General features: G+C 43.7%; 1 protein-coding gene across 1 annotated transcript; it reads left to right on the forward strand.

Moving 5' to 3' along the window:
- Positions 1-7,763: 7,763 nt before the first annotated feature.
- On the forward strand, positions 7,764-13,458 carry BCL2L15 (BCL2 like 15). Its single transcript, XM_080648416.1, has 4 exons — positions 7,764-8,144; positions 8,685-8,806; positions 11,757-11,981; positions 12,508-13,458. Exons 1-4 carry the CDS (start codon positions 8,003-8,005, stop codon positions 12,523-12,525), a joined length of 507 nt encoding a protein of 168 aa, XP_080504542.1. The 5' UTR covers positions 7,764-8,002; the 3' UTR covers positions 12,526-13,458.
- Positions 13,459-14,313: the final 855 nt, after the last annotated feature.

The following is a 14,313-nucleotide window of genomic DNA, read 5'->3' on the forward strand; positions in this document are numbered from 1 at the left end:
CTGTGCTTTGACACCTGCTTTTATTTTTTGCCTAGAACATTTCTCACTTCAGATCTTTATTTAAGTGACACCTAGTCTATCTGTCAGTGCTCAGATCCTGAAAGATAGACTAAGTGAAAGTTCTGTGAGCATCACAGAAAACTTCCCCATGACCCTCACTGCCTTCAGGAAAGGTCTCCTTCACACTGTAAAAGCAGTGAGTGTATTTGTTAATGTTATTGCTATAGCAGTACTATTGTTATTGCTTCTTGTCATTCTGCCTCACCTTTTTTTTTTTTTTTTTTTTTTTTAAGTGACATAAATGTATTTTGGAAGCTAGCTGTGCATTCTCCAGTGAAGAGCCAGCACTCAGGGCCTCCCGTGCCCACCCACATCCTCCAGTCTCCACAGACCCATCCCACTCCCTTCTCTCTCTTTCTAGGCTTTCTCACAAGTGTCAGGAGGGGTCTCCAGGGAGATGAGGGTGGAGTATTAGAGGTCTAGGTGGCAACTGTGGAAGTGGCAGCATCATGCCTCAGGGCTGAGGGTCAGGAGACTGTTACTTCCAGCCTGGCGCCTCAGGGCCTTCCTCCAGTGCCATGGGAACATGGGGAGTGGGGGGCGGCCTCTGGAGGACACACAGGCTGGAATTGGGAAAAGTGCCAGTAACCTACGCCTCTGACTTCGCTCTTCCCTGTCCATCCCAGACCTATTCAACTCCCACACGCCTAAGAAAATGGGATGGAATGAGTGCTGGGCCCCAGGGAGAGATGGGAGGTGGGGCATGTGGGAGGTGAGGTGTGAGAAATACGGAGAGAGGTAGAGGTAACTGAACCCAATCCATGAAGGTCAGGAGGGCCAGGGAAGGGCCAGGTGTCCCACGGCTGCCCCGGTTACTTTAGCAGGGCCTACTAATAGCCCAGCAGCTCCACATGCGATGATTCGGTTGTGCCAGGCTATGGGCAGGATGCACAGAAAGCAAGCCAAGAGGGGCATCTCAAATGTTCTTGTGGGAATTATTGTCCTAGTTGCCTGGGAAGACCTTGCCGTCTACAGCCCCCTGGTTCCTGTACTCAGTCTTGTTCACGCCATCATCACTGTGGGCCACCTTGTAGGCTGCCGCACTCTGGATGTGGCCAAAGTTTCAGGCCCCTTGCATGGTGATGTCTGTCACTCGCTTCTAGGAGCCCAGGTCAATCTGCAGCACTCGAAGGCAGAGTTCCTCTCAGCAGTCCGGGCATTGAATTTGCCCTGCCTTTTCAGCCATGCATAGAGGGATGCCAGCTGAAGGAACTCAGGCTCCAGGTCCTATAGATGCTGGTGGCCGTGCTCTGCTTTTGGGGATGGTGGTGTCCTTCGGGCTCAGGGATTCGGCACATCCATTCAACTCACAGCCAAGGAGCTCAAAGCATGTACAAGCTTCTAGAACTGTCCTGGGCCAGTGAAGCAACTCCCCTCGATACCATTAACTTATGGGGAAGAAAAAATACAAACTGATTTTTTAAAAATATATTTTTATTGACCTCAGAGAGGAAATGAGAGGGGAGAGAGAGAATATCAATGATGAGAGAAACATTGATTGGCTGCCTCCTGCACGCCCCCTATTGGGGATCAAGCCCACAACCTGGACATGTGCCCTGATGGGGAATTGAACTATGACCTCCTGGTTCAGAGGTCGATGCTCAACCACTGAGCCATGCCAGCTGGGCATGTGCTGCTTTTTTAATCGTGAGGGAGATCGTCTCTGCAGAGACTGCCCCTGAGGAACAAGGGGTCCAAGCCTCACACTGGACCCCCAACCCAGGGTTCCAGAGCTGGAAAGTGAAGTCCCCATAACTACAGGCTGTAACCACCAGCAGGGATTGTGACTTAGAGACACAGAGGCTGCTGGAGATGCAGCTGTTCCTTTTAAAGGGCCAGTGCACAAAAGTACTCGGACTTGATGCCTCTGAACTCCAGCACTTGAGTGGCTCTGGGGGACCCAGACACATATGGGGAGGAACTGGACTGTCTGGAATAGGGGCAGGAACTCAGGAGTGACTTTCTCTCAGACAGGGGTGCTCAAAAGGGTCATTGTTCCTTTGCTGAGACCTCCCCTGTCACAGGGCTGACTGACAGCCATAGCTGAGTCTCAGTCAGCCTGCCCACACTGTTTGTTCCACCCTGGGGATTCCCTGAGACCCCACCCCATCCAATCTACAGCCCCACCCAAGCCATTTAACAGCAGCTTTTCCATGTGAATGGCCTGTTCTGTCTCAGGCCTCAGACTTTGCTAAAATCTCTCAAGCTATAGCTGGTGACAGCATGCTCCAAACCTATCAATAAAAGGCCCAAGGCCCAGCACTAATACCAGTTTGCCTTGCTTCACAGCTGGGCCTCGCCTCCTGCACAGCAGCATTCCCCCACTGTAGCTGCAGCTGGTCCTCACAGCCAATTGGCCTGGAGGTCAATTCCTCCCAGTGACACCAACAGCAATCAAGGCTCAAGTACAAGACTGTATACACAGCCCACACAGGGGCATGCCTAAACTGCCCAGCTCAGGTGACTGGGGAGGCTGAGCCACTGGGCCCTACAGGACACCTACTATACAAGGCCACTCTACCAATTCCAGGAGACATAAGTACATAGAAACTAGTACATAGAAACAAACACAAGGAAGCAGCCAAAATGCAGAGACAAAGAAACATGTCACAAATGAAAGAAAAGGAAGCAAGCAAACTACTGGATACAGAGTTCAAAACCATGGTTATAAGGTTACTCAAGGATCTTGACGAGACTTTCAAGGATCTTAGAATGTCAAAGACAAAAAAGGTCCAGTCAGAAATTAAGCTTACACGAACTTAAATAGCAATTTACAGGGATTCAGCAGTAGAGTAGAGGATTCTGAGGAAATCAATATATTTTTTTTTTTAAATATGGAACGCTTCACGAATTTGCGTGTCATCCTTGCGCAGGGGCCATGCTAATCTTCTCTGTATCATTCCAATTTTAGTATATGTGCTGCCGAAGCGAGCACGGAAATCAATATTTTTTAATATGAGGTAGCAAAAACACCCAATTAGAAGAGCAAAAAGAATCCAAAAATATGAAGAAAGTGTAAGGAGCCTCTGGGACAACTTCAGGCATACCAACGTTTGCATTATGGGGGTGCCAGAAGAAGAGAGAGAGCAAGATATTGAAAACCTATTTGAAGAAATGATGATAGAAAACTTTCCCTACCTGGTGAAAGAAATAGACTTACAAGTGCAGGAAGCACAGTCGCAAACAAAAGGAACCCAAAGAGGCTCATGCTAAGACATCCTATCTAATAAAATAGTAATATGCAAATTAACCATCACTCTGCTATGCCCACAAGCTACGCCCACAAGCCACGCCCATAAGCCAATCAGGAGTGAATATGCAAATCCAACCAAGATGGCTATGGCCACAGAGAGCAGGAGGGAGGCTTGGGTTTCCCCGGCGATGGAGGAAGCCAAGCTTTCCGCCTGCCCTTGCCAGCTTAGGCCTCCACTCAAGGCTACAAAGTTTCAATTATAGAAGATACATAAATCCCAAAAGAAATGGCTGCCGCCCTGGAGCAAGCAGGAGGCTTGGCTCTGCTCCAGGCTACAAAGTTTCAATTGTAGAAGATAAATAAACCCCAGATACCAGGGCCTCTGCTTGGGTCGCCGGGGGGTGTGGCCGGCCTGCAAACCACCACAGGCCCCTTGTCCAGGCCGCCCACGCCCCAAGGGAACCCCCACCCTGATCCGGGACACCCTTCAGGGCAAACCAGCTGGCCCTCACCTGTGCACCAGGCCTCTATCTAATAAAAGAGTAATATGCAGATTGACCATCACTCCAACACACAAGATGGCTGCCCCCATGTGGACACAAGATGGCCACCACAAGATGGCCAGCAAGGGAGGGCAGTTGGGAGGGACCAGGCCTGCAAGGGAGGGCCGTTGGGGGCGATCAAGGGAGGGCAGTTAGGGGTGACCAAGCCGGCAGAGGAGGGAAGTTGGGGGCGACCAGGCCTGCAGGGAAAGGCAGTTGGGAGGGACCCAGGCCTGCAGGGAGGGCAGTTAGGGGTGACCAGGCCTGCAGGGGAGGGCAGTTAGGAGCAAACAGGCTGGCAGGGGAGCAGTTAGGCATCAATCAGGCTGGCAGGGGAGTGGTTAGGGGGTGATCAGGCTGGCAGGCAGAAGCAGTTTTGGGCAATCAGGAAGGAAGGCAGGCGAGCAGTTGGGAGCCAGCAGTCCTGGATTGTGAAAGGGATGTCCGACTGCCCGCTTAAGGGCAGTCGGACATCCCTCTCGGGGTCCCAGATTGGAGAGGGTGCAGGCTGGGCTGAGGGACACCTATGCCCCCATGCACGAATTTTGTACACCAGGCCTCTAGTATTATAATTAAAATGCCAAGGGTTACAAAGAGAATCTTAAAAGCAGCAAGAAAAAAGCAGTTAGTTACCTACAAGGGAGTGCCCATACAACTGTCAGCTGATTTCTCAACAGAAACATTGCAGGCCAAAAGGGAGTGGCAAGAAATATTCAAAGTGATGAATAGTAAGGACCTAAACCAAGATTACTCTACCCAGCCAAGCTCTCATTTGGAATTGAGGGTCAGATAAAGAGCTGCACAAACAAGAAAAAGCTAAAGGAGTTGATCACCACCAAACTAGTATTATATGAAATGTTGAAGGATATTATTGAAGAAGAAGGAGAAGGAGGAAGAGGAAGGAGGAGGAGGAGAAGAGATTAAAAGTAAGAACAATAAAATGGCAACAGATATCTATCAACAATGAAATCTAAAAATCAAAATAAGCAAACAAGAAATCTAATGAACAAAATAAACTGGTGAATAAAACAATCAGAGGCATGGAAGCATGGAACAGACTGATGAATCTCAGAGGGAAGCGGGGAGGAGGGGATGGGAAGAGATTAACTAAAGATCTTACCTATGGACACAGACAGTAGGGTGGTGAAGCCCTGGGGTGGAGTGGGAACTGGGTGGAGAGGGCAATGGGGGTGGGGAGGACATCTATAATACTCTCAACAATAAAGATTTTAAAAAAAGAAAATTAGGTATGGCTCAGCAATTGAATAAATATTACTGAGGGAATCCCAACTATTGGTTGCTTTTCTGTTGTGTAAGGGGCTTAGCAGAATATGAAACTGTTGCTTTTGAAAAGTATAATTTTAAGATGATCTCAATGAAGAGCTGATTGAACTGTAGCCTGGTGTTACTAATAAGCAAAATCACTAAGACATGCATGTCATATAGTTATTTAATATTTCTTCCCCCTAGGAGCCTCTGCAGACATATGGTTTGATGATATGTTAGATGTTTATTTTTAAAAAGTAGAGGGGGTAGTTGATACTGTACTTTTTAGAAAAATGGTCTTCAGATGTCTTGGTTGATAAATAGAATGTAACGCATGTAATGAGAGTGCTGCTTTGGAACATGGCAGAGGCAATCTGCACAGTTTCTGACCATAATTTTATTGCTATGGGTCAGTGATTGTTATATACCTCCACTCCATCCTCCCTTTTGAATGGGAGTTCTGTTACACTTTTTCTATCCCTCGCTCATATATTGGGTGTTTGGGGAAGACAAATAACTTATTTTCTTCATCATAGGTTTCCACCTTGAGAGGAATTGTATCCGAGGATTCTCATCCATGTGTGGACCTGTTATGTGCACATAACAGGATCCTGGACTTTGAGCCAATCAAATGATATAATGAGAAGAGGCTTTCGGGAAAAGAATGTAAATTGTGGTCAGAGTGGCAAAAAAAGCAAGTGATAGTGAAAAAAATCTAGCTTCATTTTTCAGTATTAATTAGGAGTCCAGTATTAGAAATGCAAGAGTAAAGGGTATGTGGGCTGGGGTTAGGGAGTGGCCCAAAGAGAAATGAAAAAAAAGAAGAAGATTGACTCCACATTGCCCAGGAGAATGTATACTCTGCTTTTATAGCCTCATAACATTGATTATAGAATACTAGAGGCCCGGTACACAAATTCGTGCATGGGTGGGGTCCGGCCGGCCCGATTGGGGTGAGGGAACCAATCGGGTGGGGCCAGCTGGCGGGAGGGGCCACAGGCGTTTCGCCAGCCAGCCAGCCCTGCCCCCTGGTCAAACTCCTGGTCGAGGGGACAATTTGCATATTAGCCTTTTATTATATAGGATTAGAGACCACAAATGGCATTTGCCTGTAAGCATATCAGTAGTGAAATGAGGAAGGTGGGAAAAGGTTTACTATTTGAGACTTGGTTTTAAGTTTCTATTCTGCCACTTACCTTGGGCAAGCTATTTTACACATCACATTTTTCTGTTTTGTATATTATTTTAAAAGTATGTTGTAAATGTAGTGTTGGAATCCTTAGATTGTTTATGAAAGGAGATTGGCCTAGAATTATCTCTGAGGGACATTTTTTTTTCCCCAGTAAGAGTTTATTTGAGCCAAACTGATGACATATGCCGGGAGCAAGATCTCAAATTATCTGCGAGGGACCTTCTGACCCTAGAGGTCTGAAGCCTACTAAGTAGTGACTGACATTTCAACCCTGGAGATAGATAATGACAAATGAAAATGGCTCTTTAGCTACCTAATTCCCATTCTAGTGCAAATCAGTATAGAATCATTTGTTTTTATAGAATGAAATAGAAAACAGAACACTGGCTCTGATTATTTTGCAAGACAGAAATTCCATTCTGAGCAACGGCATTACTGTTTATGCTTGAATCTCTTATTAGTTCACCAGGTCAGAATACCTCAGAAATGCTGATGGGTTTGTGTGCTGCTTCTGGGACCCAAACCCAATATCTAGGTGTAGCTAGCTGCATTAAGAGGGAAGCCACTGTGGGCAAGTGTCCAATCCCGAGACCTTGTAAAACAGTGGGGGAGTCTAACCCTTTTAGGAACATACTACTTAATCCTGTTAAAGAGTAAGTCCAGATCCCTTTCATCCTGGTCATTGGGCCTTGGGCTGAAAGGAAGACATTTAATGTTTACTGCATGTCAGACACTGCTGGGTCATTCCACATAACATTATCTTATTTAATCCCTGTGAAATACTTTGTATTATCTCCATTTACAATGCCTCAAGAGCCCAAGGTTGTGTGTGTATGTGTGTGTGTTTTTTTAATGAATACTACTTGTCCTTCAGAGCTCATCTCAGATGTTACTACTTCAAGGAAGCATTCCTAACCCCTTAGGTTTGTTTCCCATATATACATTAACTAGAGGCCCGGTGCAGGAATTTGTGCATGGGTGGGGTCCAGCCAGCCCGGCCCAATCAGGGCCAATTGGGCTGGGCTGGCTGGGGGAAGGAGCCGTGGGCCTTTGGCCGGCCAGCTCTGCCCCCTGGTTGAACTCCCAGTTGAACTCCTGGTGGAGGGGACAATTTGCATATTAGCCTCTTATTATATAGGATAACACACTGTATCTCAATAAGCACAGCAATTATGTGATTACTTATTTAACATCTGTCATGCTAAAGTACACTTTAGCTCCATGAGGACGCGGACTTTGTCGTTTTTCTGTTATTTGTAGTGCCAAGTATATTCCTTACACATAGCTACTCAGTAAATAATCACTGTATGATTGTGGCAAATAATTGTGATCATCAGGAATTGAATGCCTGTCTGTTAAGCTTCAAAACCTTTCTTCTGCAAGACCCATAAAGGAAGTATTTCTTAATGAAATGACACAAGAGGCTCTTCCTTAACTCTCAGTTCAAAATTGGCAACCTAACTATACAGTTATTCATTAATATTAGATGTACTGCTGAGGGTGTGGTTCTGAGAAAAGGAACTGAAAGTCTTCAGCAAATCTCCCAGTTCTGGATGGTAAGCTCTTCAGAGCGGTCCCACATATCTGAGCACCTGTTTTTGAAGAAAGTGGTGGGAAAGGCTCTAAGAACTCTGTGTCCCATTAAGGAACTTTACAAGAGGTAAACACAACTGCTCGTTTACCAGTGTTTCTGACTTCCCGCTGAACTGAAAATTGCTTGTTTGGTGGAAAAGCAAAACTTGGCAGCAAATGTCTAAAATGAAGACCCCCAAAACCTTTGAGGAGCAAACAGAATGCATCATGGACTTTCTACTCACAGATTTATTAGGCGTACCTTCGCAGGTGGCTCACCGGAACCTATGTGGTGAAGGTGAAGTTGAAGCAGATTCAGGTAAGGGTCCTGGCGTGCGGTGGTGATTGTAGGGCCATAGGAAAATGGAAGTATGTTTTCTTATTTCCATTTAGGTTTCAATAGGCAAACTCTAAGCTTTCAGCAATACCTGCATCTTTATTTTTGTTAATATATTTTTATTCTTTTCAGAGAGGAAGGGAGAGGGAGAGAGAGAGAAACATCAATGATGAGAATCATGGATCAGCTGCCTCTTGCACGCCCCCTACTGGGGATCAAGCCCGCAACCCAGGCATGTGCCCTGACTGGAAATCGAACTGTGACCTCCTGGTTCATAGGTCAACGCTCAACCACTGAGCCAGCAGGCTGGGCAATACCTGCATCTTTATGGAAGGGAAATGGGTTCTCAGTAAAGGGAGACTTTCTGACTATTGGTGTGGACAGAACACTGAAGATGTTCTTGGGAGAAAATGATGCCCAAATTGTTTAAAATTCTGGAGACCTTTCTTCAATGCTCAGATTCCTGGGACTTGCCCTCCCCTCAAACACTGTGACAAATGTGATTGTGTCCCTCTGTTTTAGGAGAGTGTTGCTCTTTTGATGTGGCCATCATTGCTGGTCGCCTTCAGATGTTGGGGGACGAGTTCAACGGAGAACTGGAAGCTTCTGCCAGAAGTGTCATTGCAGAAACCATTCGGGGACAGGTCAACTTTCTACTGCTTTCTATTTACTGCTTTTTTCCTATTTCAGACACCCTTTTCTTACTACTCCTCTAGGAGTATGACCGGAAATGTTCTGTGAAAGATTTGGGGACTTACATTTATCCAAGAAGATACAGCAGGAATTCTCCGATGGCCGATTCTTTAGGAGTTAAGCAAAGGCTAAGTGGTATTGAGATGAAAAGCTTTGGGCATAGGCTGGTCAGCCTTCACATTGTTAACATTTGTTTTTTGTCAGAGCTGTGCTTGGTGGCATAGAGCATATATAAAGCACTTTATTCTTTTATGCACCTGCTTTAATGCTTCTTTTTTTGGATGTCGGCACTTTTTTCCCCCAGTAGTGACATTACATTAGGAAGGATAGGCAGTGGACAAGTTTGATGCAGTGAAGGATAATGGTACAGGAGCCCACTAGGGTGTATATGGCTCTTCAACAGAATGCTCATTACTGACAGAAGCACTTGGGCTCTGTATTGGATATAAAGACAGACCATAGGCAATATTTTATAATGTTGCTGATTAATATCAATAGTGATGGTTAATATGAATTCTTCACTTACCATGTGTCAGGGGATTTTGTAAATGCTTTACACTTACTATCTCATTTAAGCCTTACACCACTTTATGAGGTATTATAGAAACTGTTGCTCAAAGCACAACCTCTCCCCATCTGCATGTAACATTGTGAGAGCGAACACCTAACCCATTTTGTTCACTGCAGTTTGTGCCTGATACATGACAGGTCCTCAGAAAGTATTTTCTGGCTTGATACCCATTTGAGCAGAAAGGAAACTGAGAACTAGGGAAAAAATTAATTGGGTTATACAGTAAGTAACTTCTTTTTTCTTTTCTTTTTTAAAATTTATTTTTCCATTACAGTTTACATAGCATGGCGGTTAGACAATTATATACTTTACAAAATGTTCCCCTTGGTATTTCCACCACCCACCAGGCACCATATATGGTTATTACAGTATTATTGACTATATTCCCTATGCTGTACTTTACATCCCTAAGCAATCATTATTGAAGTTAGGATTTGAACCCAGACTGATTCCAAAACCATTATGCTTTATTCTTCCTACTAAATGTAGTGTGGGGAGTATACCTACTATACATTCAGGCAGGACTAGCCTTATTATTCCTAGTTGCTTACACTGATGCTTTCCTTGGTAGCTGAGAGCTGAATCTACTTTTAATTTTAAGATTATTTTGAAACAGCCTCAAACTCACAGAAAAGCTGCTTGTGTTATACAAAGAATTTCCCTCTTAATCATTTGAGAGTAAATAGCCGACATGGTATTCCATTACCCCCTAATCCTTTTGTATTTCCTTGAAGCAAGGGCATTCTCTTATATAATCACAATCTAACCATCAAAACCAGGAAATTATCATGGATACATTTTCATCTCATCCTAAGATCCCATTCAAATTTTGCCGATTGTCCCAGTGATGTCATTAATAGCAGAAAGATGTAGGCCAGATTCACAGACATTGTATTAAGTTGTTAATATCCTTTTAGTCTTCTTCAATCTGTAGTAGCTTCTTAGTCTTTCACTGGTTTTCATGACCTTGACATTGAAGATTATGGCTCATTTATTTTGTAGAATGTCCCTTAACTTGGGTGTGATTGGTGTTTTCTCTTGAATAGATTTAGGGTATGTACCTTTGGAAAATCATAAGAGTGTTGCTGTGTTGTTATTCTATTAAGTGGCACTGATTTCAATTGGTCCCATTACTGGTGGTAAATTGAATCACTCCCGATGGTGTCTGCAAGGCTTCTCCACTGTAAAGTTACTCTTTTCACCTTTGTAATTAATTGTTTTATAGGGAGGAACTTTGAAACTATGTAAAAATTCCATATCTCATCAAAATTTCAATCTATTAATTTATATTTTACATCAACATAGATTTATGAATTCCTACTTTATTCAATGTGTTATAATCTGCTACTGTCATTGTTTATTTGAATGCTCACCTTACCCAGCTCTGGCCAGTGGAGTCCTTTCAATCTGGACTATTTCTTTTTGGCATGTCCCTCTCATTTTCTGAGTACTTCCTTAATTTCTAACAGAAGATCTGTATTTTCCCATCTTTATCCAGAAGTCAGCCACTCTCCAGGGATCTCTGGTTCCTTTTAATGGAAAACAATATGTGGATACCAAGATCTAGCTACTCTTAGGTGGATGCCCTTCTCAGCTTGTTTGGGCTCTGACACCCTGTTCTGATGGCCATGCCCCTCCCCCTACACCACATTGCAATAGATCTTGCTTGGCCCTACCTAATGGTTTTGTGTTTTGTTTTTTTGTTAATCCTTACCCAAGGATATTTTCCCATTTATTTTTAGAGAGTGGAAGGGAGGGAGAGACAGAGAGAAACATCCATGTGAGAAAGACATCGATTGGTTGCTTCCTGCATGCACTGGAACCTGCAACCAAGGTACATGCCCTTGACCAGAATCAAACCCGGGACCCTTCCTTCAGTCCACAGGCCGACACTCTATCCACTGAGCCAAACCATCTAGGCCTACCTAATGGCTTTTGGACCAAATTTTTTGGGGAAGGCTAATCTTTTTTTTTTACTTTATAACTTCCCAGACTTCAGTTGTTCAAACAATATGACCAGCTGTACTATCATGTACTTAATAATTTTCTTTCAAAACATTTTGTCTCTCTTTCAATCATTTGGTTCATCCTAGGCAATAATATCTGAAATCATGGATTTGATGGGCTACTTCTGGTTTTTCTAATAGTCATTACAATAAATAAAATATTAAAATGAGAAAAGCCTATCCATTTATTCCTTAACATTACCTTAGATACAACCAGTGGACATTGGCCACTCTCTGGGAAACACTTGCTTAGTAGATTCCATACCTGCAGACTCCTGAATTTTTTAGTGAAACTCCACTGATCTATCCTATGTTTCTCCCCAGGGAGGAGCTGTCCTTCAGAACACGGTAAAATCTCTCAGCAGGGCCTGGTGTGCTCAGAATTCCAGCTTAGCTTATGAGAAAGCCTTTTTGGCAGTATCAGTGAAACTGCTTGAATGTGTGACCCACCTAGCTCCAGAAATGGCAAGACAGGTGGTGACCTCCATGACCGAAATGATCAATAGGAATGGCGCCATCCGGGAGTTTATCCAGGGCCAGGGAGGTTGGGTAAGTATGTTGGGGCCCCTGGCTTTGCTGGCCATTTGGTACTAATACCTGGGACTCCAATTTATGATTCTTTCTGTAAGTTGGAAACCAAGCAGGAAAATGGCTCTCTACTTTGCTGAAAATGCCGGGATTGCTTTTTCCATGGAAAAGGGGAGCATTCAGAGGCTCAGCCTGTGGATGTTAGACTCCAGAGTCATGCTGCCTAAAATATTGACTGCTAACTATATAAAGCAGATTTCCACTCCCTACACATCTATAAAGTATATTGATTGAGTTCTAGTCTCAGCCCGGCTTCCCTCTGTTAGCTGGTAAGCTAGTGGTGTCTGCTGTGGTGATAACTATACGAGGGGTTCTAAGCCCAGTCTTGGTCATCGTTAGACCGTCTGATCTCAGAGAGTGCTCTCCTTCACGGCAGAAGTCCCAGCAAGAGCTGCATTCCCTGGTGGAACCTGCAGATCACTCCTGCGTTCCTTAGGAAGTTCCATGAGCATCCCTTTGACTGCCGGCTATTCCTTGTCCTTTCTAGGAAAATCTGGAGAGCTGAAGAAGAGGCAGAGCTCTTTCCCAGCCTGAACATCCCTTCTTCTTTCTGGCAATTAAAACAGAAACAACCAAATTAAAAACCACTTCCTTTTGGACAGAACTGAGCGTAGTTGGATAATTTATTTTCTATCGATAAAGTTGGGAGCAGCTTCGAGAGGTCCACAGAGATTTTGTACTTTCTGTTTTGATGTGAGTTTTAATAAGGTTCTGTTGAAGCAAAGACCTCCAGACACAAAGCAGTGCCTTGTTAGCAGTAGAATTCCAGGGCAGGCATTGGCTGGAGTTATTTTGGGGAGGAGGGAGCACACAGTAAACTATTCCTTCAGATTTAGCTCTATCTTTGGTGAGAATCTTATCTACTAATTTTGCAACCAGGAGAGATTTTTGGTTGGGAAATCTTGTTACTTTAAGTTAAGGGTTTTCTTTTAAATTCATCATCTCAGTTTCATGTTAATTTCATCTGAGCAGAATTATTTTATGCATTTTCAAGGTTGGAAGTGAAACGAGAAGTTTGCCCTTCTATTAGAAAGGTCAAAGAAAGATAAAAAAGTTGCTGCATTTTTTTCTGCCACAGAATATACAGGAAGTGCTGGCCCACATCCAGGACAGGAGGGCCATCTTACCTTAGATGAAGCTGGCTGCATGCCACATTGACTTTCAAAGTGAGGCACATGCCACTTGTGGACCTTACAAATTGCTGGTTTCCAGGTCCCATCCTAAAGATTCTGCTCTTGTAAGGCGGGGGTGGGGGTGGGGTGGGGGTGGGTGTCCAGAGCCTATGTTCCTACCTTTTAACCAGCTCTCCAGGTGATTTGATGTACAGATTAAATTTGAGAATTGTCACTTTAGAGCTAGGGTTGGCATATTGTAGCCCACAGGCCCATACAGTCTGCTGCCTTTTTTTTTTTTTTTAATAAAGTTTTATTAGAATGTGGCTACACTCACTTGTTTATGTACTATCTATGACTGTTTTAGATTGCTATGGCAGAGTTGAGTAGTTATGGCAGACACCCTATGGCCCCTTAAAGCTTAAAATATTTACTCTTGGCCATTTAAGTTTGCAGACCTCTGCTGTTAAGCTAAATGAACATTCATCATTGAGTAATTTAAACTCTGTTGCATCCTGATAATTCCTGGCAAACACAAGTGTAGCTAGAATAACTCTTTTTTCAGAATTTAGTTTGAGTGTGTTAGTTCTTACATAGTCTACACTTTCTCTAGGACTTTTAGCAAATTAGAGCATTTTGTGACTCCTGACTTATCCAGAGAGGGTATATATTCCCATGGCCCCAGCACAAGTGAGTGGAGGTTATTGGAAGCAAAGCATATGGTTTCTATGGTCTATATATCAGAATAGTCCTTAATAATCTCATAGATTAGCAGGCAATCATCAAGTACATAGTCTTCTTCATCCAAAGCTGTGAAACCAGATTAGTTCAGAAAGGAAAACATTGCTATATTTATTTTTGAAGTGGTGTTAATGTCTTTGTTTACAGAGCTAATGAAGTGGTGTTAATGTCTAAAGTTTACAGAGCTAACCACATCCCCTCTCTTCAGCCAGCCAGCTATCTGTATAGAAATAAAGACACAGTCCTGCAAATATATTCTGACTTTTCAAGGTAGGCTATTTCCTCTATTCGTGGATAAATCACAATAGGTTAGTAAGCCAGAAATAAGATTCCATGTTTCTCTTTAGTAGAAATTAGCTTTTTTTTGCTTCCAATTGAAGATACTTGATATATTCTTTTGTCCCTTATATTACTATAAACTCAACATGGTAAGTTTTGTG

The sequence above is a fragment of the Plecotus auritus genome, assembly GCF_963455305.1.
Source record: "Plecotus auritus genome assembly, chromosome: 12".
In the NCBI taxonomy this organism is placed as follows: Eukaryota; Metazoa; Chordata; class Mammalia; order Chiroptera; family Vespertilionidae; genus Plecotus; species Plecotus auritus.